Source organism: Salvelinus namaycush, chromosome 39 (assembly GCF_016432855.1).
Source record: "Salvelinus namaycush isolate Seneca chromosome 39, SaNama_1.0, whole genome shotgun sequence".
Lineage (NCBI taxonomy): Eukaryota > Metazoa > Chordata > Actinopteri > Salmoniformes > Salmonidae > Salvelinus > Salvelinus namaycush.
In genome coordinates this window covers 6,931,435-6,952,788 of record NC_052345.1, presented here as the reverse complement: position 1 = coordinate 6,952,788, position 21,354 = coordinate 6,931,435, and the positions used below count along the sequence as shown (strand labels likewise).

Genomic DNA, 21,354 nt, shown 5'->3' with positions numbered 1-21,354 from the left:
ATGGCATCATGAGGTAGGGAAATTATGTGGATATGAAGGAACATCTCAAGACATCAGTCAGGAAGTTAAAGCTTGGTCGCAAATGGGTCTTCCAAATGGACAATGACCCCAAGCATACTTCCAAAGTTGTGGCAAAATGGCTTAAGGACAACAAAGTCAAGGTATTGAAGTGGCAATCACCAAGCTCTGACCTCAATCCTATAGAGAATTTGTGGGCAGAACTGGAAAAGCGTGTGCGAGCAAGGCGGCCTACAAACCTGACTCAGTTACACCAGCTCTGTCAGGAGGAATGGGCCAAAATTCACCCAACTTATTATGGGAAGCTTGTGGAAGGCTACCCGAAACATTTGTCCCATAGTTAAACAATTTAAACGCAATGCTACCAAATACTAATTGAGTGTATGTAAACTTCTGACCCACTGGGAATGTGATAAAATAAATAAAAGCTTAAATAAATCATTCTCTCTACTATTATTCTGACATTTCACATTCTTAAAATAGTGGTGATCCTAACTGACCAAATACAGGGAATTTTTACTAGGATTAAATGTCAGGAATTGTGAAAACCTGAGTTTAAATGTATTTGGCTAAGGTGTATGTAAACTTCCGACTTCAACTGTATGTTGTTTCCACACTATTTCAAATACATCTGATGATGTTGAATCAATGTGGAAAACTTTTCGATATGCAAAAAAAGTATTCACTGTAAAGGGAATGTTTGTTTTTCACCCAACTTTTAACCTAAATCCAATTACATGGTTCAAATATGTTTATTTCACATTGAATTTATGTTAGTTGAAAACTCAATCAAATGACGTTGAACTGATGTCTTTGTCCAGTGGGATAGCACACTGGAGATCTTCAACCAAGGGTTATCAAAATACCTGATCTGAACAGGAAGGGGATGTGAACTTCGAGTTTAGGGATAGAGGAAATAGGTGGGAGGAGGGAGACGGGTAGGAGTGAGGAGGTCAGGAGTCTTCAAATAGCTGGTTCACAATTAAAGAGGTTTAACAGGATCTTAAGCACATACACATTTGTAACATATTGTATGAATTGTATTTTTTTAATTTTATACATACAAAATGGTTGACGTTGCACACAATTTTCAGGAACCCATTTTGGCTCGTGAGCACTTTCAAAACTACTGGCTGAAATTTTACAAAACCTTTATAAAGCATCTTTAAGATTGTATCAACTAGCTAAGCCGTTTATTTCTCACATAGGTCAAAGAAACACTACATAATGAAAGGGGACATCAATTGCATGGTTCAATTTCGTCACCATGTTGGGCGTATCCCAGAAAACCACGTCCTTTCTATCATCCTGTTTCTATAGCAACCAGAAAGCAATTTGGAGGCATTGAACCAACGGCTTTCGTCAGGCAGCAGGCACTCCACCTAATGTCAGTATATTGACACAGCAACAAGTGACATTCTAAAAAGTAAGGTTAGTGTGTAACCTCAATTATATTTACAAAGATACCAGACAATTTCTTTACAAATGAGATCAAAGCAAAAAAAAATGTAAATGGTTAAAAGTTTAACGATGTGAACAAAACCAAAAATGTATTTTAAAAAAAGGTACTAAGTGCATGGTAAACATACTGTATATACAAACAAAAAATGTATGATATCACATGCAGTGCACTCTATATAAACCTGTTACATTTATCTGTTTTAGAGACCGCAATAGCTATTGAGCACAAGTAACAGTCCATGTAACTACCTGGTCAACCAGACTTGGCTCGTCCAGGTGATGTTCTGGACTGGGTTAAAGGTCAAAGATCACTCAAAGTTCTGCTGGTCAATGTCAGAGGGCACAGTGCAGCGGGTCAAGGTGGACAGGTAGAGACCAGTTGCCATAGGGACAAGACCGGCCGCTACCTTGAGAATGGCCAGTAATCGGTGTGCTGCCGTGGTCACCCCCTCTGTTGTCTGAGTGGAGAAAGAAAGGAAGATGGAGGAAATAAATAATTGAGAAAAAAAAGTTTCATGAAATAACAATGACACACTTATAAAAGATAATGAGTTTGTATCAATATAATATGTATTTCTGTCAGTCTATTCATAACACAAGCTTCATGAAATAAACAAACAAACTCACAGCACTATCAACAAGGCAGGTCCTACAGGCTCTAGTTTTGTCACATCTGGACTACTGTTCAGTCGTGTGCCACCAAGAAGGACATAGGGAAAATTGCAATTGGCTCAGAACGGGGCAGCAAGGCTGGCCCTAGGATGGCTCAAAGTACAGGAGAGATTGACTTCATCACTACTTGTATTTGTGACATGTTCAAAGCACCGAGCTGTCTGTTTAAACGATTAGCACACAACTCAGACAACCATTCATACCCCACAAGACATGGTCTCTTCACAGTCCAAGTCCAGAACAGACTATGGGAGGCGCACAGTACTACATAGAGCCATAACTACATGGAACTCTATTCCACATCAGGTAACTGATACAAGCAGTAAAATCAGATTATTTTATTTTTATTTTTTCACATAAAAACACACCTTATGGAACAGCGGGGACTGTGAAGCAACACAAACATAGGCACAGACATGCATGCATACACACATGATAACATACGCACATGTACACATGGATTTTGTGTTGTAGATATGTGGTAGTGGAGTATGGGCCTGAGGGCACACAGTGTATTGTGAATTCTCTTATAAATGTATTGTAATGTATGTATTTGGGGCTTCCGAGTGGCACAGCAGTCTAAGGCACTGCATTTCAGTGCTAGAGGTGTCACTACAGACCCTGGTTTGATTCCAGGCTGTTTCACAACCCGACGTGATTGGGAGACCCTAAGGGCGGCACACAATTGGCCCAGTGTCATCCGGGTTTGGCCGGGGCAGGCCGTCACTGTAAATATGAATTTGTTCTTAACTGACTTGCCTAGTTAAATAAAGGTTAAATACAAATAAATAATGTTTTTAAAATTGTATAACTGCCTTAATTTTGCCAGACCACAGGAAGAGTAGCTGCTGCCTTGGTAGCAGCTAATGGCGATGCATAATAAATACAAATATAGTGTTTTACCTGTCAATCATGTCTATGCATTAACTTATACAGTTGACTCATACCTGATCCTCTGCACACAGTAAGGGGCAGTGGAGGGATGCAGCCAGCTTCCTCACAGAGACCAGCCGCTCAGGGGGCACTGACACATTACGAGCTGGAGGAGACACAGACACACCACAAACACACAGATGATAGAAATCTTTCAACAAAATGATGATAGAATGTGATAAGTGAGGGCCTCCCGAGTGGCACAGTGGTCTAAGGCACTGCATCGCAGTGCTAGCTAGCTGTGCCACTAGAGATCCTGGATCGAGACCAGGCTCTGTCGCGACTGGGAGACCCATGGGGCAGCACACAATTGGCCCAGCGTCGTCCGGGTTAGGGGAGTGTTTTGCCGGCAGGGATGTTCTTGTTCCATCGCGCTCTAGCAACTCCTGTGGCGGGCCGGCGCATGCACGCTGACACGGTCTCCAGGTGTATGGTATTATGTTTCACTCCAATATATTGGTATCATTCCGCGGCGGAGGGATACATCCAAGGTGAGGATTTAGAGATTTGCTTCTGTGTACACCTGTGTCAGCTGGGGCCCGCCCCTATATATCGACCCCAAGGCCGCGTCACGTTCTCTTTCATTTTATCGGCGGACGTCAGTATGTTTTGAGGTACAAACTTTCTGAAGTTCGCTTGGTAAGTCACTGGTAAGTGTAATATCTTGCGTGGAAGTATACTCACTGGCTGTTTGCAGCCTGGAGCAGCTGGCCACATGGCCAGCCCCTCTTCTTCAGTGCTCCACTCGCTGTGCATGGTTGATCTGTATCTTCTGCCTGTGGTTTGTCATGCTTGCGTTTCATTAGCGTTACACTACGACTCCGTGTGCATTAATATATTGGTGGCTCTTGCTGCCACAAACTGTAATTTACCTTACACAACTTGCCGACTGGCTTGTTCTGTGTGTGTGTTGTGAATTGCCTTAACATGCTGCTGGTTCTCTGTTAATTATCCTTCATGTTCTTTCCCCTGCAGAGTGTAAGAGTATCGTAGTGGGCTTTCCACTACGATGAGACATTAACTTTGGAGTTCCTTAACGGGTGTTACTCCAAGTGGTTCCGTTTTTACTGCTTGGATATGAAACCGGTAGGTAATATTGGTGTAAAAAAAAAACAGAATAAATCAAATCCATTACCTGGTTGCTGTTTTTTTGTCTGCCTGTTTTTCCCCACAGGGGTCTGCCCGGTGTTTGCAGCGGTACTGGGTAATTTATCCCTCACCGGGTTCCTATTCCTCCAAGCGTGTCACAACATAGCTCTCCCAGGGCGTCGAACCTCTGCTCCGTGGCCTTGTCTGAACTTATGGCTTCCCTTCGTGACAGGTGTGATGGTGGCATCCCCCCTGGGCATCCGCATACCTCGTGTATGCACTGCCTGGGTGTGAGCCACTCGGAGAGAGGGCGGTGGAACACCCTACTGTATGCCTGTTTTGTGTGGTGTTCTCAGAATGCCTGCACCTGGCGCAATTGGAGGCCATGCGCGAGTGGGTCGGCCAGGCTCGGGCTCAGGCTGGGGACGAGCTCCCTCCCGCAGGAGTGGTGCGGCAGCGAGCTGTTAGTCCCTCTACTGGGCCCAGTACCCTTCCCAGGAAGCGAGGCCGGAGCCACCGCAGGCAGAGTACATCTGCTGCCAGTCCTGGACGGGGGCATGAGGCGACAACAGCTGTTCCCTGTTCCCCTTGCAGGAGAGTTCTGCCAGGGCGGGACCCCCCCCCCCAGAGCATTTGATGCGGACTTGAAAGCCACACATGGGTCCCTCTTCTCTCTTGGCTGCCTTACAAACGTGACCATGCTGCTGCAGGCCTACCTGCAGGAGGGCACATAGGAGCTCCTCCGGGAAGTGATGGAGGTGTCTTGTCTGCTTTCCCTGCTCCAGAAGGTGGGGTCCCTCTCCTGCCCCATTGCCTTGTGCTAAGGGACGACAACGGGAGCAGCACAGCGTGCGCTGAAGCAACAGCCTGTTTTTCCCCACATGGGTCTACCCGGTGTTTGCAGCGGTACTGGGTAATTTAGTACCAGTACCAGGTTCATATTCCTCCAAAGGGGTCACGACATAGCTCTCCCAGGGCGTCTGACCCCTGCTCCGTGGCCTTGTTGTCTTGGTTGAACTTATGGCTTCCCTTTGTTACAGGTGTGATGGTGTCAACTGTCACCGCCATAGGGACGTGCATGGGAGACCCAGGCGCTCGGGGCGCCAGAGGAGAGGCGGGCCCCGGCAGGACCCCTGACACACTATTCCGGCCGCCTCTCCCGGTCTCAAATGGCAAAGTGGGAGGAGGGTGTGGAGTCCCCCTGGGTGTTGTCCACAATGCTCAAGGGGTACCGACTCCAATTCCGGTGACGGCCCCCGTCCTTCAGGTGCCTTTCGTGTCACCACGGTGGCCAACCCCCCTGAAGAATACCCTGCGGCTGGAGATCTCCTCACTCCTCGACAAGGGTGCCATCCGCAGGATCGAGACATCAGAACGGCTAAGTGGGTTCTACTCCACTTAATTTGTGGTCTCAAAAAGAGAATAAGGGTTTTGATCGATTCTGGACCTTCGCAACCTCAATGGGTACTTGAAGGTACTGAGGTTCCACATGCTGTCCCCAGCCGCGTGTCGCAGGCCGTGTCCAGGGACCAGTGGTTTGTGACGCTGGACCTTGGAGATGCGTACTTCATGTTCCTGTTTACCCAGCTCATTGACAGTACCTCCGATTCACTTTCAAAGGGACGGCTTACAAATTCATGGTTCTGCAAAAAATGCATGGACGCTGTCCTGGCACCTCTCACATCCCGAGGACTGTTGATTCTCAATTACCTGGACGATTGGCTGATTTGTGCCCCGACCAGGACCCAGGTCCTGTTAGACAGAGACATACTCCTGACCCGCATCGGCAGGCTGGGCATTACAGTAAACGACAAGAAGAGTCATCTGACACCCACCCAAAGGGTGGCCTTCATTGGCATGGAACTGGACTCAGTCCTCATGAGAGCACGCCTGCCCACCTGAAGGGTTCAGGCGATCTTATCAACCACTTTTGGGCAGGGGCGGGTGGTATCTGCCCTGACAACGCCTGTTGGGCTTGCTGATGGCGGCCTCGTTGATGATTCCTCCAGCCTCTTCAACAATGGTTCAACTCCCACCGGCTGCAGCCGAAGCGCCACCGTCACCGCCAGCTGCGGGTGACCGCACAGGGCCTCAGGGCATTGTTGAGGTGGCGCTATCGCTTCTTTCTCTCAGGTGGGGTGGAGATGCTGAGGATGTACCGCCGGGAGCTGGTCAGCACAGACGCCTCCCAGATCGGCTCGGGGGGGGGGGGGGGGGGGGTGTGACCAAGGGCAGGTTGGCCAGCGGCTGTTGGCTACCCCCTTGGAGCAGCAGGCACATCAATAAACTAGAACGCTGAGCTGTACTGCTGGCCCTGCGGTCTTTCCTTACACATCTGAAAGGAAGACATGTCCTGGTGAGAACAGACAGGTGGCTTACATCAACCATCAGGGTGGACTGAGGTCACACCGCCTCAATCTTATAGCACAGGAACTCCTCTGGGCTCAGGTACGTCTAGCGTCTCTACTCGCACATATCTGCTTCTGGTGGTCCCATACTGGCCCAGATAACCCTGGTTCAGCCTTCTCCTGTCCCTGTTGTCTGGGACACCTTGGCAACTTCCCCTGAAACCAGACCAGCTGTCTCAGGCCGGGGAACTTTGTGGCATCCGAGGCAGCACCGCCTCAGTCTGTGGGATTGGCCACTGAACGGTACCAATGGTCCATGTTAGGACTACAGGAGTGTGTAATGAACACCATGCAGAGCACAAGGGCGCCTGCTACAACCGCGGCATACCAGTTGTGCCGGCGGTTGTTCTGCTCTTGGTGCACTGGTATTGAGGTTGTGCCCGAGTCATGTGGGGTGCAGTATGTCCTCCAATACCTGCAGTCTCGCTTGGATGAGGGCTTGGCAGCCTCAACACAGAGGGCATTTGGCAACAATATCTGCCTGCCATGTGGGGTGGATGGACAGGCCAGTGGGACGCCATTCCTTGGTCTTCAGGTTTATGAAGGGGGTTCGTCGCCTGCGTCCAGTTAGGACCCGCTTAATGGTGAACTGGGATCTCGATGTGGTCTTGGCAGCTTTGGCAAAGCCACCTTTCGAACCGTTCGAGTCTGCCTCCCTGAAACACCTCTTTATGAAGGTGGCTTTCTTGGTAGCAATTACTTCCATGAAGAGGGAGGGTGAGCTCCATGCTCTTTCGTTAAGTTCTGAGTGCTAGAGGATGGACACCGGGGGAGGAGTGTATCTCTCCACCTCAAATCTTCATTCCTCCCAAAGGTTTTGTCAGACAGGCATGTGAACATCCCTTTTATCCTGTCTGCTTATGACCTCCCGGCAGTGGCGGGGGAGTCTGGGCCTCCCTCCGGCATGCTGTGCCCTGTGAGGGCACTGGCTGCCTATGTGGAGCGGACACGGTCAGTGAGAACAACAGACCAGCTCTTTGTCTGTTATGGTGAGAGAGTCCTGGGCTATCAAAGCAGAGGCTCTCTCACTGGATCGTGGACACGATTACAACAGCATACCCGCCTGGCTGGCATGCCAGTGTTGGGATCTGTGGTGGCACATTCAACACGAGGTGTGGCTGCATCCTGGGCTCTACTGAGAGGAGTGCCCCTCGCTGAGAACTGTGCTGCGGCCAGCTGGGCTTCCTCTTGCACCTTTGCTAGGTACTATCAGGTAAATGTTGCACCTCCCTCTGCGGTGGGTTCAACGGTCCTGGGCGTCACCTCCGCTTCCGGGGACTGTGTCGGGACCCCCCTTCCACATTGACGGTCCCTGCATCTTGGTCCCGCACTGGGACTTCGCCGCTGGCTGACCAGGTCCCTCTAGCACTGACTAATGTGGTACGGGTATACCAATATATTGGAGTGATCCAATATAGTGAAACATAACGAAGATTACATATGTAACCACGATTATGTAAGCTATATAGATCACTCCATTCCTCTACGGTGCTAGAGACACTGTAAAGTCCATGGAGAATAAGAGTACCTCCTCCCAGCTGCCCACTGCACTGAGATTAGGAAACACTGTCACCACTGATAAATCCACGATAATCGAGAATTTCAATAAGCATTTCTCTACGGCTGCCCATGCATTCCACCTAGCTACCCCTACCCCGGCCAACAGCTCTGCACGCCCCGCAGCAATTGGCCCAAGCCCCCCCGCTTCTCCTTCACCCAAATACAGACAGCTGATGTTCTGAAAGAGCGGCAAAATCTGGATCCCTACAAATCAGCTGGGCTAAACAATCTGGACCCTCTCTTTCTAAAATTATCTGCCGCAATTGTTGCAACCCCTATAACTAGTCTGTTCAACCTCTTTCGCATCGCCTGAGATTCCTAAAGATTGGAAAGCGGCCGCGGTCATCCCCCTCTTCAAAGGGGGTGACACTAGACCCAAACTGTTACAGACCTATATCCATTCTGCACTGCCTTTCTAAAGTCTTCGAAAGCCAAGTGAACAAACAGATCACCGACCATTTCGAATCCCACCGTACCTTCTCCGCTATTCAATCTGGTTTCCGAGCTGGTCACGGGTGCACCTCAGCCACGCTCAAGGTCCTAAACGATATCATAACCGCCATCGATAAAAGACAGCCGTCTTCATCGGCCTGGCCAAGGCTTTCGACTCTGTCAATCACTGTATTCTTATCAGCAGACTCAACAGCCTTGGTTTCTCTAATGACTGCCTCGTCTGGTTCACCAACTACTTCTCAGATAGAGTTCAGTGTGTCATATCGGAGGGCCTGTTGTCCGGACCTCTGGCAGTCTCTATGGGGGTGCCACAGGGTTCAATTCTCGGGCTGACTTTTTTCTCTGTATATATCAATGATGTCGCTCTTGCTGCGGGTGATTCTTTGATCCACCTCTACGCAGACGACACCATTCTGTATACATCTGGCCCTTCTTTGGACACTTAACAAACCTCCAAACGAGCTTCAACACCATACAACACTCCTTCCGTGGCCTCCAACTGCTCTTAAAATCTAATAAAACGAAACGCATGCTCTTCAATCGATCGCTGCCCGCACCCGCCCGCCCGACTAGCATCACTACTCTGGACGGCTCTGACTTAGAATATGTGGACAACTACAAATACCTAGGTGTATGGTTAGACTGTAAACTCTCTTTCCAGACTCACATTAAGCATCTAGAATTGGCTTCCTATTTCGTAACAAAGCATCCTTCACTCATGCTGCCAAACATACCCTCGTAAAACTGACTATCCTACCTACTGATCCTCGACTTCGGCGATGTCATTTACAAAATAGCCCCCAACACTCTACTCAGCAAATTAGATGCAGTCTATCACAGTGCCATCCGTTTTGTCACCAAAGCCCCATATACTACCCACCACTGCGACCTGTATGCTCTCGTTGGCTGGTCCTTGCTACATATTTGTCGCCAAACCCACTGACTCCAGGTCATCTATAAGTCTTTGCTAGGTAAAGCCCCGCCTTATCTCAGCTCACTGGTCACTATAGCAACACCCACCCGTAGCACGCGCTCCAGCAGGTATATTTCACTGGTCATCTCCAAAGCCAACACCTCCTTTGGCCGCCTTTCCTTCCAGTTCTCTGCTGCCAATGACTGGAACAAATTGCAAAAATCACTGAAGTTGGAGACTTATATCTCCCTCACTAACTTTAAGCGTCAGCTGTCAGAGCAGCTTACCGATCGCTGCAGCTGTACACAGCCCATCTGTAAATAGCCCATCCAACTACCTACCTCATCCCCATATTTGTTTTTCTGCTCTTTTGCACACGAGTATTTCTACTTGCACATCCTCATCTGCACATATCTCACTCCAGTGTAAATTGATAAATTGTAATTACTTCGCCACTATTGGCGTATTTATTGCCTTACCTCCTTACTTCATTTGCACACACTGTATACAGATTTTTCTATTGTGTTATTGACTGTACGTTTGTTTATCCCATGTGTAAGTAACTCTGTTGTTGTTTTTGTCGCACTGCTTTGCTTTATCTTGGCCAGGTCGCAGTTGTAAATGAGAACTTGTTCTCAACTGGCCTACCTGGTTAAATAAAGGTGAAAATAAAAATAAAAAATAAGAATAAATAGAGGCACCTCAAAAATGATGTAGAGAACCGGCGGACCCCAGCTGTGACACAGGTGTACACGGGAGTAAATCTGTAAATCCTCACCTCGGATGTATTCCTCCGCCGCGGAGTGATACCAATATATTGGAGTGATCCATATTGTTCACATAACCGTGGTTACATAGGTAACCTTCGTTTTCTCAGACGCATTGGTGCAGCTGGCTTTCGGGTTAAGCGGGCATTGTGTCAAGAAGCAGTATGGCTTGGCTGGGTTGTGTTTCGGAGGACTCAGTACAGGAGTTGCAGCAATGAGACAAGACTGTAACTACCAATTGGATACCATGAAATTGGGGAGAAAACGGGGTAAAAGTACAAATTTAAAAAATATATATAATAATTGTGATAAGTGTTGATGAAAGATGAATAAAGGAGAAGGATAGACAGGAGAGTTAATTTCCTTACCATTGGTAACCAGGAAGCAGACTTTGCCCTGGAAGTAACCTGGGTCTAAATACTTGAGGGAGGTCTCTGCTGACTGGAAGCTGAGGAGAGAAAAGCAGTAGCATTACCACTGGAAGACGAGGCCAGTAAAGCCACACAATAGGTCCATCTCCCTATGGATGCTTCTTATTGTCTGTATGTGAATGTACCTGAGCTCTGAGGTTAGGTGAATGATGAAAACCACCAGATCTATCCGTGGCCGAGACTCCTCGTTTTCCATGGGTAGTGGGAGGCTTCTGGCCAACCTTCTGGTACAGAAAGAAGAAGACAAGACTGTTAGAAGGGTTGTGACTAGATGGTATACAGCTACTTTCGTCAAGTGACATTTCGTAGCAGGTTAGGAGAGCATTTTTGCTAACCCTAATCCTTTTTTAACCTAATTCTCCTAACATGTTACGAAAAGTCACTTCCGTCCGTAGCGGTATACCTTCTAGTCAAAACCCCTACCTAGCTCGCTAGTTGAGAACTCAATTCAGTACTTACACATTGACGTTGACAGTCTTCTCTTGAAGAACAACAGTGTCAGCTAACTTCTGCTGAAATTGCTCTTCGTTCTCCACCAGCTGAAATAAGAAACACATTCATTGATTAACGTTAACAACGTGTGTTTGCTAGCTACCTAGGCCAACGTTACTTACAGGACCACTTACCAGTATGTTGGCCGTATTAAGCCCAGGAAGTTTACTAAATGGTTTGAGTAAAGACATTTTACTTCCAAAAAGTCAAATTGTGTTATAACGCGTTCAACAATCCTGTCACTAAATAGCTACAATTCATAGACAACTCCAATGTTATGGTGTAACAAAGTAATTTTCATCCATGACTTTTGTGGCGCGTAATTTCAAACTTCCGTTAAACGTCATGACGTCTTCTTCTGCCATTTTCTTAAGGAGCACGACTGCCATCTACTGTCTAAAAAGTGTAACTACACAAATGTAATCCTGCTGCTACCTCCACTTTGCACAATAACTTGGATATTTCTTTGATAGTCAATTAAAGCTAGAAACCATAGTTGCTAAATGGATGATATATACCCATTGATTCTTGAATGTAATGTATAAATGCCTCATGAGCAAGTATAAGCTTGTTATACTCCAATGTTAATAAACAAAATGTTAACCATGTTTTGAGGTTATATAGTGTTAACATAATTGTTTATATCATGGATGCAGTCCTGGCATCCATATCTGACTATGAATTTGAAAGGTTACAGTTCTCCAGGCGCATCCCTCAGCTTTTTACCAAAACGCAGGCGGGGTGTCTGCTTTGTTGTTTCAACTAAGGATTCCAACATTAAGAATGGACAGGAAACATGAGTCACAATGGAAGCAGGACTTTTATTAACTTTGTAGTAGATGGCACAGCAAGGTAGATCCCCCAAAACATCCACCTTGACTCACAGCAAAAGGACTGTGTGTGTGTGTGTGTCTGTCTGTTCATGGGTTTCTGCTGAAATGCATGCATCTATTCATGGGTTTCTGCTGAATACCAATAAAGTAACAGTATATAAAATGCTTGTGTACGTTGTCAACTATATTGAATTCTACATGTCCATATTAGTGTGAAGAGTCTTAAGTGGTACTCTCAAGTATGTTTATCTTTCAAAGGATGTGGTTGTTCATCACTGTTTGTGTATAAATCTAAAGTTGTACACACTATACGCGCTCCCCCATATGAAACCGATCTTTGGATCCATGTTGGAACCCAGAGAATGACAACAGCATCAACATTTTCAATCATAATGATGATTAAACAAAACAGAACAGCATTTCTAAAATAAAATAATGTTTAAATGGGTAGAACTTCCATCTCCCTCTACTAACCCCATCCCAATATCCAATTATTACATGAAATAAAGTGTTGCTCCCAGTCCTTCCTTTCTTTCGTTCAAGGTCTTTCCCATTCATCCCAATCGAAAGCTCCACCAACTATCTTTGCATGCTCCCATCCTGATTTCCTTGTCCCAATTTTTCCTCTCCGCCCAATTTATATGTCGCACTTCAACATGAATGAACACACATACTCACTCACCACCCTCCTGGACCCTTCCAGCCAGTCCCAATTCACTCCCTCCCACCTGGCCATAAACCTTTGATGATTGCGGATCTGAAAGGTCTGGATAGGTATAAGCAGTGTAGCTTCTACCATATTGTTTCCATCTTATAGATCTGCAAACATCTAAGGGTTATGGCTCAGGTGAAGGGCTGTTGCTCCATCTTTCTAAAACCCCCCCTGCTCTAACATTACCTCGGATGTCCCCCTCTGTATCATATCTCCCCCGACTCCCTCTCCCCATCTGAGCTGGAACGTCTATCCCTCTCTAGCGACAGAGACCTCTCTCTTTCTCTCCCCCTGGCCATCATCTCTGGAGAGGTGGACCTCTCCCGGTCTTCCCTCGTCATGGGCTCGGGCCTGTCGTCTTGCTCCCGGGAGCGGGGTGGTCCCTCTCCTCCGCTCTCCCTCCATCTCTCCTGGGAAGGGGAGCGCCCTGAGGGTGAACGCCCAGACGGAGAGCGCTGAGACGGTGAGCGGGGTTCTCTGTCTCGGGTGTGTGAGGATCTGTCCCTGGAAGACCTGGGTAGAAGGAAACAGATCAGGAATTGGTAAAATATCAAGCACCCGATGATAGACAAACAAAATTAAACTCAGACAAACTGTTTGGAAAGAGCTGGTTCGTATTCATTGGGGCACAGTATAGCAAAACATTTTACAATGTAAAAACAGGCAAAACCAGGCAACCTGGTAAAATAAAAAAGGTACCTCCCTGTTTTAATCTAGTTGCTGCCTGATTTTAGTGACATAAGGGCTATGTGGGTCGTGTTCATTAGGGCACAAGGTAAGTAGAAAAACATTTTGCAACGGAAAGAAAACATCCAAGTTTTTTGTTGTTCAGGCAACCTGGTAAAATAAAAAAGGTAGTAGTAGCTCCCGATTTCATTCAGTTCTCTTCTAGTTGGTGCTTGATTTTAGTGACATAAGGGCTATCTGCCATTTTCTAAGTATCACATCAGGGTTCCTGTCTGTCTGTTCGGGCCTCACCTCTTCCTCTTGCTCCTGTGAGAGTGGGAGCGCGAGCGATGCCCGTCTTTGTGTCTATGCTTACGTTCCCTTTCCCTGTCCCGCTCTCCTCCTCCCTCCTCCCGGGGACGAGAGGAGCGGTGTCGTCTCGAGCGATGGGAGGATGAGCTGCCTCCCTCCCTGTATCGTTCACCGCTTCTTGATCTTGTCCTGTGAAAAAATACATCAAAGTGGATTGTTAAAATACAAGAGAACGAGCATTTTGAAGCATTTGTTTGATGTCTGAACTGATGGGAACAAGTCAGATTTGGCTCACCTCCGGCGATCTCTCTCCCCCCTCTCTCTTTCTCTCTCCCTTTCCCGTACACGTTCAGTTTCGCGCTCCCTCTCCTTTTCCCTCTCTCGTTCTCGCTCCAGCTCCCACTCCTTTGCTCTCTCTTCCTCCTTTTCACGCTCCTCCCTTCTTCTCAGTCGCATTCCTTCTTGCTTCTCCATAGCGGCTTTCTGTAGCAGGAAAAAAACAAATCATGTAACTAAGTACACAAATCCATCGCAACAACTCAGGTTTTATACTTCCTGAAAAGCAAGGTAAACGTCTACATAACTAGTGATATCCTACTAGGTTCTGACTACTGATATATGGTGTGTCTCACCCGTAACCTTTCCAGCTTCTCCCGGATCTCAATGAATCCCAGATGCAGTTTGCCTCCGAAGTGGTCAGCTAGGCGGCGGTCGTTGTCATGGAGACCTAGGTAGGCGGAGCACACCTCGCACACCCGGAGCTTCTGCTGCTGGAAGCTGGACGCCGGCATCGAGTTCCTGTATACGTCCTGGGAGAAAGCAACAGTAAACCAGACTGACGTTAGAACTAGGACACTGCAAAGTTCTTAGTGCGTATGCTGCGGTGTTGAAGACTAACGTTAATTAGGACATAGTACACAAATGCCTGACCCACTTTCAAATGACTGATATTGACTGACTTTTGGGATTTATTTTTGAGTGCACATGTGAAATTCCTCTTATACCTGGCTGTTAAACATCTAAGAGGCCTTGCTGAAACAGGTTTGTATATACATACAAATACACATATATAAAAAAATGTTTTAACAATTTAATCTTTATTTAATCACAGTACAATTCCTAGCTTCCATGATTGGTTGTGACCACAACCATCCTTGACCGCCTGCCAACTGACCTCTGCCTCCTTCTTCATTGCGCGAGTCTTCTCCACCTTCTCCAGGACCTCCTGTGCCTCTTCCACATTCCCCTCGCCCCCCAGCTGCTCCGCCCGGGCCAGCAGCTTACCAATCTCCTCGTTCAGCTCGTGGACCCGCTCAGCCTGTTGATATCAGAGAGAACGGGTTAGAATTATGACACGTTGACAACCAGACCAACAAAGTGACAGAATCTCATTTTAACTACAGGTTCTTATACACGGTTGAAATGTCATTTTCTGAAATTAACCAGATACATTCATCTAGAAAAACCAGAACAACAACACATACAATGGAATTGGATTCCAACTATAGTGTCAATTCACCTAATGAGCATGTGGGGAACTATCTAAGTAAGACAAACAACAGGGGTCGGTCACCTTGGCGGCAACCTCAGCGCTGATCTCATCCTGCGTCTCAGCCAGTCTCTTTTTTGCTAGCTCAGTTCTGCGGTCACAGTCAGCGATGAACGACTGAAGGTGCTCAGCAGCCTGCAGTGACAGGGGATGACGAGGAGAGTTTAAAGTCACCAGATTAGAGAAAAAGCATCAATAGATATTACATGGAGACAAAACAGAAGAAAAGAAAAAGAGGGAGAGAAAGAGACAATCCATTGATCAATAGATCACATGGAGTTTGCATGCAGAGGAAACGTGTGTGTGTGTGTGTGTACGTGTGGTAAACATGTATACTAGGTACGTGACAGTCCAACATGACTCACGTCAAGCTCAAAGAAGTACTCCTGTTGCTTGGATGCTATCTCGAAGTCAGCCCTGAGGGCCAGGTCGTGGACCTTCACACACTCTCCCAGGTCCATTCTCTATACGACGACAAGAAACATCCATTAAATCATTCACTCAAAGCTGTACCTATAAGTCCTGTACTCAGGAGTGCAATTGACATTGTGTTCTATAAACACTACTACACACAACCATTGTGACAAAGACAGTGTTTCACAAACTGGGGGTCACCTGATTGTAAAATGGGGCCACGAGAGAACTCCAAAATACAATAAATACATCGTGCTTGGTTCATAGAACCGGGGTTACGTCAGTAAACTCCGTAGTCGCTAGATGTGATTGTAATAAACAGCGGTTTCTGTTTTCTTCCTACAAAATGTGGATCTATCTTTAGAACCGTTTAAGCTACAAAATATTATTATCCCATCACTGAAAGATAAGACTCTCAGGAACATGTGCGCTTCTTCTGTTTGCCTCTACAATGGCAGAACACAATAGAACAGAGTGGACAAGACCAGGCACTAAATCAATGAAGATGTTCTTTTCTACACAGAAGAGCATACAAAAGGATTGCCTGATGATCTTCTGAACTTCCCAATACTTCAAACCATACTTTCTTCAGATTGAAATAGTGATTTGTAATAGACTGTCTAAGCCCCAATGATTTATAAATGTATATATCAAAATATGGTCACGGGGCAAAAAAAGTTTGGGATCCCCTGGACTAAGTAAGATGTCATGTACTCACAGTGCCGGAGAGAATGTCGTGAGGACAGGAGTCCAGCAAATGACTCTTGCAGACCCGCTCATCTGTAAATTTGATTCTCTGGCGCATGGTGTCCCCTACACGAAAATAAATCAGACAAGGGGAGAGAGTTAGTGAGCTGAGCAATGTCATGTCAATCGCAAGAAGCAATAGCTGTGTGCATACCAGACACCACCTTCCTATTATCCAAAATTGTGATTACGGTGGGTGCGGATGCCCATGTGGATCATTCATTCCTGAAACCAAAACTAGATTAGCTTGCTAAAGTTAAACTAGCTATCTGTCCAACGTTAGCTGCAGCCAGTCAGTAGCATCTCGTGGGCCAACAATATCCCAACTAGCAAACATCAACAATGTGACAAGGTCTGAAACGGAATGTTCCTTGTGTTTACTTTACTGTGAACACAACAAGTAGTTAGCCGTCGTTAGCATTCAGCCATTTGTCCCCAGGCTAAGGTAGCTTAGCTAGCTAACGTCAGCTAGCATGATAACAACTAGTTAAAAACATTTCCTCTGAAACATCGAGCGACACTGAAACAATGTAGCTTGTCGTTTACTCACCATCTCTACTTGTGCCCATCAACTGGTCCAACATCGCTCGCATTTGCGCTTGAGCCGACATGCTTCTTGTTTATGTCACCGACACTACACGCCGATGGTGTCTGCTGCATGTAGCCTCGACCACAGGCCTCTGACGGCTCGTGGACGTCGAACAACTTTTCTCAGAGAACCTCAAGTTCTCGTGACGAATAGTTTGAAACAAACTAGCTCGCTAAAACCTTTTCTTGAGACCTTCCACCACCTTAACGTTTATAATTATCAAGTTTGTAATACAAATTTACAATGTAAATATTAGGTAGCTAAACCTATTCCGAAATGTTTCTCGTTCCCGTTCGTCTCTCAACTCGAAGTATGGCGAGGGGACAGTATGCTGAGTGGCGGGTAGTGTAATTTCAAATTCGGATTATTGAGGTAAACCCGAAGGTTTTTAGGTAGTTGTGAGACCAACCACAGTCCCTTGTTAGACCGTAAATATCATAGACATATTCTAACGTATTTATTAATTCGGTGTCCTTTATTTTTCGACTTCCTCCTCTTTCCGAGCGCGCTCTGCCTCGAAGGAAATGCTGGTTGGCTGAACCGCACAAAATGCTGTAGTCCTCGCGCGCTGGTTGGCTGAATGGCACATAACGTCATTTTGATCTCTCTGTCGTCAGATATCGTACGTATTTCTATATTTTTTAAAGAAAAAAGCGCTATAATAAATGTCAATGCTAGCGCAAGTAACGCAAGTACAACTGAGTACAAGTACAAGCGCAATGAAATTGTAGCATAGATGGCATATGAATGCACATAGGCCTAAACTGGATTCTATGGGCAAGGACAGTGTGTGAGAAGCACATAATACAAAAAGTCTGGAATTATCTATTCTATATATGACTGTTCATACATTGTGCATTACATGTATTTATTAATGTCTTGTTGTTTGATCTTTGCTGTCGTCATAAAATGCATTTGGCATTCGGCCAACACCACGGATAGACATACGCCCTGAACCCACCCATAAACATTGCTGTCCCGCCCATCCCAAACTGGAAAAATGGCGACAGCTGTCCTGTGGCTCTCACGGAACCTCGTATCGAGGAATACGGGGGTGGTAAGCCGTAACATCGTCTTGAAACCGTCTAACACAACGAGACTGAACCAATGTCGAAATGCGGTATCAACAGCAAATGGCGGTGTTCAACCAAAGCCGGATAAAGTGAGTTTTCATGCATGGTCCAGTCGGTTAGTAAGCTGGCTGGGTAACCCTACACATAATGTGGGAGGATCCTGACTCTTGGAGCAGACTGACAGCAGTCTTTGCCAATCACATTCTAAGGAATTTGGAGAGACAACTGCGGGAGCCAATGAACTTGTGTATGTTTGATACGGAAGTCATTTGTCATTATTTTAGCCACTTTTCGTCGAAAAATTATACTATTAAGCTAATATGTAAATGTTTTATGTAATAAAGTATTGGCTTACACAGAATATGCCAGTGTAACATATTAACACAACTATAAATCCCAGGGGGTATTGGAGTTTCCATGTTTAGGTCAAAGTCGATATCAATTGAATTAGCCTGTTTGTGGGAAATAAAACATTTCAGATCCATAATTTATTGTATTATGAGTATGGCACCCTGAGCATCTGCATTTATTATGTGAATCAAGGAAATTGTTGAGGATTTATGCATTCTGAAAAATCCCATGTTATCTCATCTGAGGCTTTGAGCCATATATGGTGTATGTTGCTTGATGTGGTCATGTTTCTGTATGATATTAGCGGTTTTAGTTCATGTAGTAACCTTTTTTCAGATTGTAGATATTCTGAATTTCTTTCTTTCGCCCCTATCACCCAGATATCCTTCGGCCTTATCCGGATGACCGCTGTAGTGATTCCCTTCCTGTACGTGGGAACTCTGATCAGCAAGAACTTTGCGGCTCTACTTGAGGAGCATGACATCTTCGTCCCTGAGGATGATGACGATGACGACTGAACCTAGGTCAGTGATGAGAAGAGATGTATTGATACAGCTATTGATGTATAAAAGGCTAATATCATTATTAGACCCAGGGTGACACACAGGCTACCCTAAAATAAAACATCTCTTTAATATACTATTGTCCCTAACAGTAGTTTAGAGTGCATGCGTGCAAAATCTTATTTACATAATGGTATGTACCTAATCCAAACAGCCATGATGGAACATGTTGAAATGGTGCCAATGATTATCTAAAAGAGAATGAAGAGAAATAATACAACTGTGAAAATGAATGACCATTGACATTGCTTGCATTTTCATTCCTTCCCAAGGTGCTTTGCAATAGTGATGGCATGCCAATATGAGGAAGGAGAGAGAGATGCCCCCTACAGGAGAAGATTGCCCTCATCATGATCCACCTCTCCATCTCCTTTTTTCTCTCTCCTCCCTTTTAGTCCCACTTTCACCTCCTTGCCACGGATTACTACATATTATTTGATATCATTGTGAGGTCACAGCACAGTCAGACTTCACTCTTGCATGTGTCTTATTATTTACTCAATAAAGAGTCTACGTGTGTAAACAAAAAAAATAACAACACATTTGTTGGGGTATGTTCTTTGGTGTTATTTCGTGGTTGTCCCTGTCATTCTATAAAACATGCATTCTTTGGTCTTATAACTCCAACCACAGCCTAGCCTGGAATCCAGATTGGTGTGCTCTATTTCACCACGGTTTCACTTTGCTATATGTTGAAACTGAGCATATCAGTTTGGAGAATTCCAGGCTAACCACAGCCAGCCATAACGAAGAACAAACATTGTGCTATTGTATGGCTTCTTGGCTCTTCACAGCAGGTATCCAACTATCCATCCAACAACTCTATCTCTTCCTGCAGCGCTGCGTTGGCCAGTCTCATTGGTCTTGTCTCCCCACCTGCAGCGCTGCGTTAGCCAGTCTCAGGTGTCTCTTCTCCCCTCATGCAGCGCTGCGTTAGCCAGTCTGAGGTGCTCCCTGAGGTCCCTGATCTCCAGCTCACTGCGACCCTTCATCCCAATCAGCTCCACGTACCCCTCCTTGTAGCGGTCACACAAACTCTGCTTCTCCTAGAGGGGGGTCATAGACCAACACAGAGGAGACCAGTAGAGTGACATTTCTTATCCATATTCTGTTTGTGTGTGTGTGTGTGTGTGTGTGTGTGTGTGTGTGTGTGTGTATGTAAACACGTATGGTGGTTGAATGGTTGGTCTGGAGTGGAACAGTAGAAACGACATATGCAAGTACCTTAGGACAAGATGATGAGGGACATTTGACTAAAGATCAGTATTTGTGTTAATGGTGTGCTATCAGGATTTTGTAAGGGTTGATCATGTGGATACAGAATATACCAGTAGTACCTTAGTTAGAGACTGCACTTCATTCCTTAGACAGCCAATCTCTTTTTGTAGGTACTCGGCCTCAATCTCCTTTGCTCGTAGCAGCATCTGGAGGGCAACACAGATACATCGGTTTAGTATTTTTGGTCATTTTTAGTGATGCAATACTCATCAATATGAAGATTATTCCACAATTCTTTCACCAGTATCGTGTCAATGAATGAATAGTTCACTGATGTCACTGATGACCAGTACTAGTTGTTCTACATGGTTATTTTTAGGACCCCAGCAGCACGTCATTGAGGCAGGTTTTTCAGGATTTTGAATGAATCTGGTCCAGCCAATAGATGGCAGCATCTGGAGGACAACATTACAACATGACCAATCACCAATGGCCGACACAAATCTACACACCAATCAATAGAGCAACTCCGATGTAAGCCTTGCTTCCAATCAGACCTAGTTTCAAATACTAATTCAGGAATTTCCATTACTTTTCAATACACTTCAAAACAAGTATTCAGATCATCTTTATTTGAAAAAACAAGCAGTTGAATGTTGAAATGTGTTTGGAAATACTCAAATACACTCCAATGCATAATGCATTAAACCCAGGTATACTTTCAAATACAATTTGGTCGATTATTTGTTTTTTACAAATAACCATTCAAATACTCATAGAAATACTTGTTTTAGGCTGTGAATTTGAAAATAGTCATACACAGAAGAAGGTATTTAAATAACAAATGGTCAAATACAACATGTACTTGAATCCGGTTCTGCTTCCAATACAACTAATCAGAATGTCAAACTTTATTCTTACTTCCAATTCCGAGGGACTGCGCTCACAGTTGCCAGGGGAGACATTTCCTGACCTCTGACCTGTGATGAAGTGGCGCATGCGGCTGATCTCCTCAGTCAGACGAGCCTGCAGTTCCTGAGACAAACATGAAGAAGAAATAAAAATACTTATTACTATTGCACTGTATGACAGTATGGTATATTGCTTAAATTGATAATTAGAAAATTCAT

The 21,354-nt window shown here is 45.6% G+C and overlaps 2 protein-coding genes across 3 annotated transcripts; both read right to left on the bottom strand.

The window, feature by feature from the left end:
* Positions 1-1,040: 1,040 nt before the first annotated feature.
* On the bottom strand, positions 1,041-11,543 carry pane1 (proliferation associated nuclear element). 2 transcript variants are annotated; one of them, XM_038978805.1, is made up of 6 exons: positions 11,332-11,543; positions 11,165-11,244; positions 10,831-10,926; positions 10,643-10,722; positions 3,099-3,190; positions 1,041-1,937 (listed from the first exon to the last, which is right to left on the bottom strand). In XM_038978805.1, exons 1-6 carry the CDS (start codon positions 11,386-11,388, stop codon positions 1,788-1,790), a joined length of 555 nt encoding a protein of 184 aa, XP_038834733.1. In that variant the 5' UTR covers positions 11,389-11,543; the 3' UTR covers positions 1,041-1,787. The 2 variants fall into 2 exon arrangements, with proteins under 2 accessions (XP_038834733.1, XP_038834731.1); XM_038978803.1 differs by having other exon boundaries at positions 10,831-10,929; positions 11,332-11,539.
* A 455-nt stretch (positions 11,544-11,998) lies between these two features.
* On the bottom strand, positions 11,999-17,549 carry zgc:158803 (LUC7 domain-containing protein). The gene is made up of 9 exons (XM_038978681.1): positions 16,981-17,549; positions 16,402-16,496; positions 15,635-15,733; positions 15,294-15,404; positions 14,895-15,038; positions 14,353-14,529; positions 14,016-14,203; positions 13,721-13,909; positions 11,999-13,255 (listed from the first exon to the last, which is right to left on the bottom strand). The coding sequence occupies exons 1-9, from the start codon at positions 17,039-17,041 to the stop codon at positions 12,949-12,951; spliced, it is 1,371 nt and encodes a 456-aa protein (XP_038834609.1). The 5' UTR covers positions 17,042-17,549; the 3' UTR covers positions 11,999-12,948.
* Positions 17,550-21,354: the final 3,805 nt, after the last annotated feature.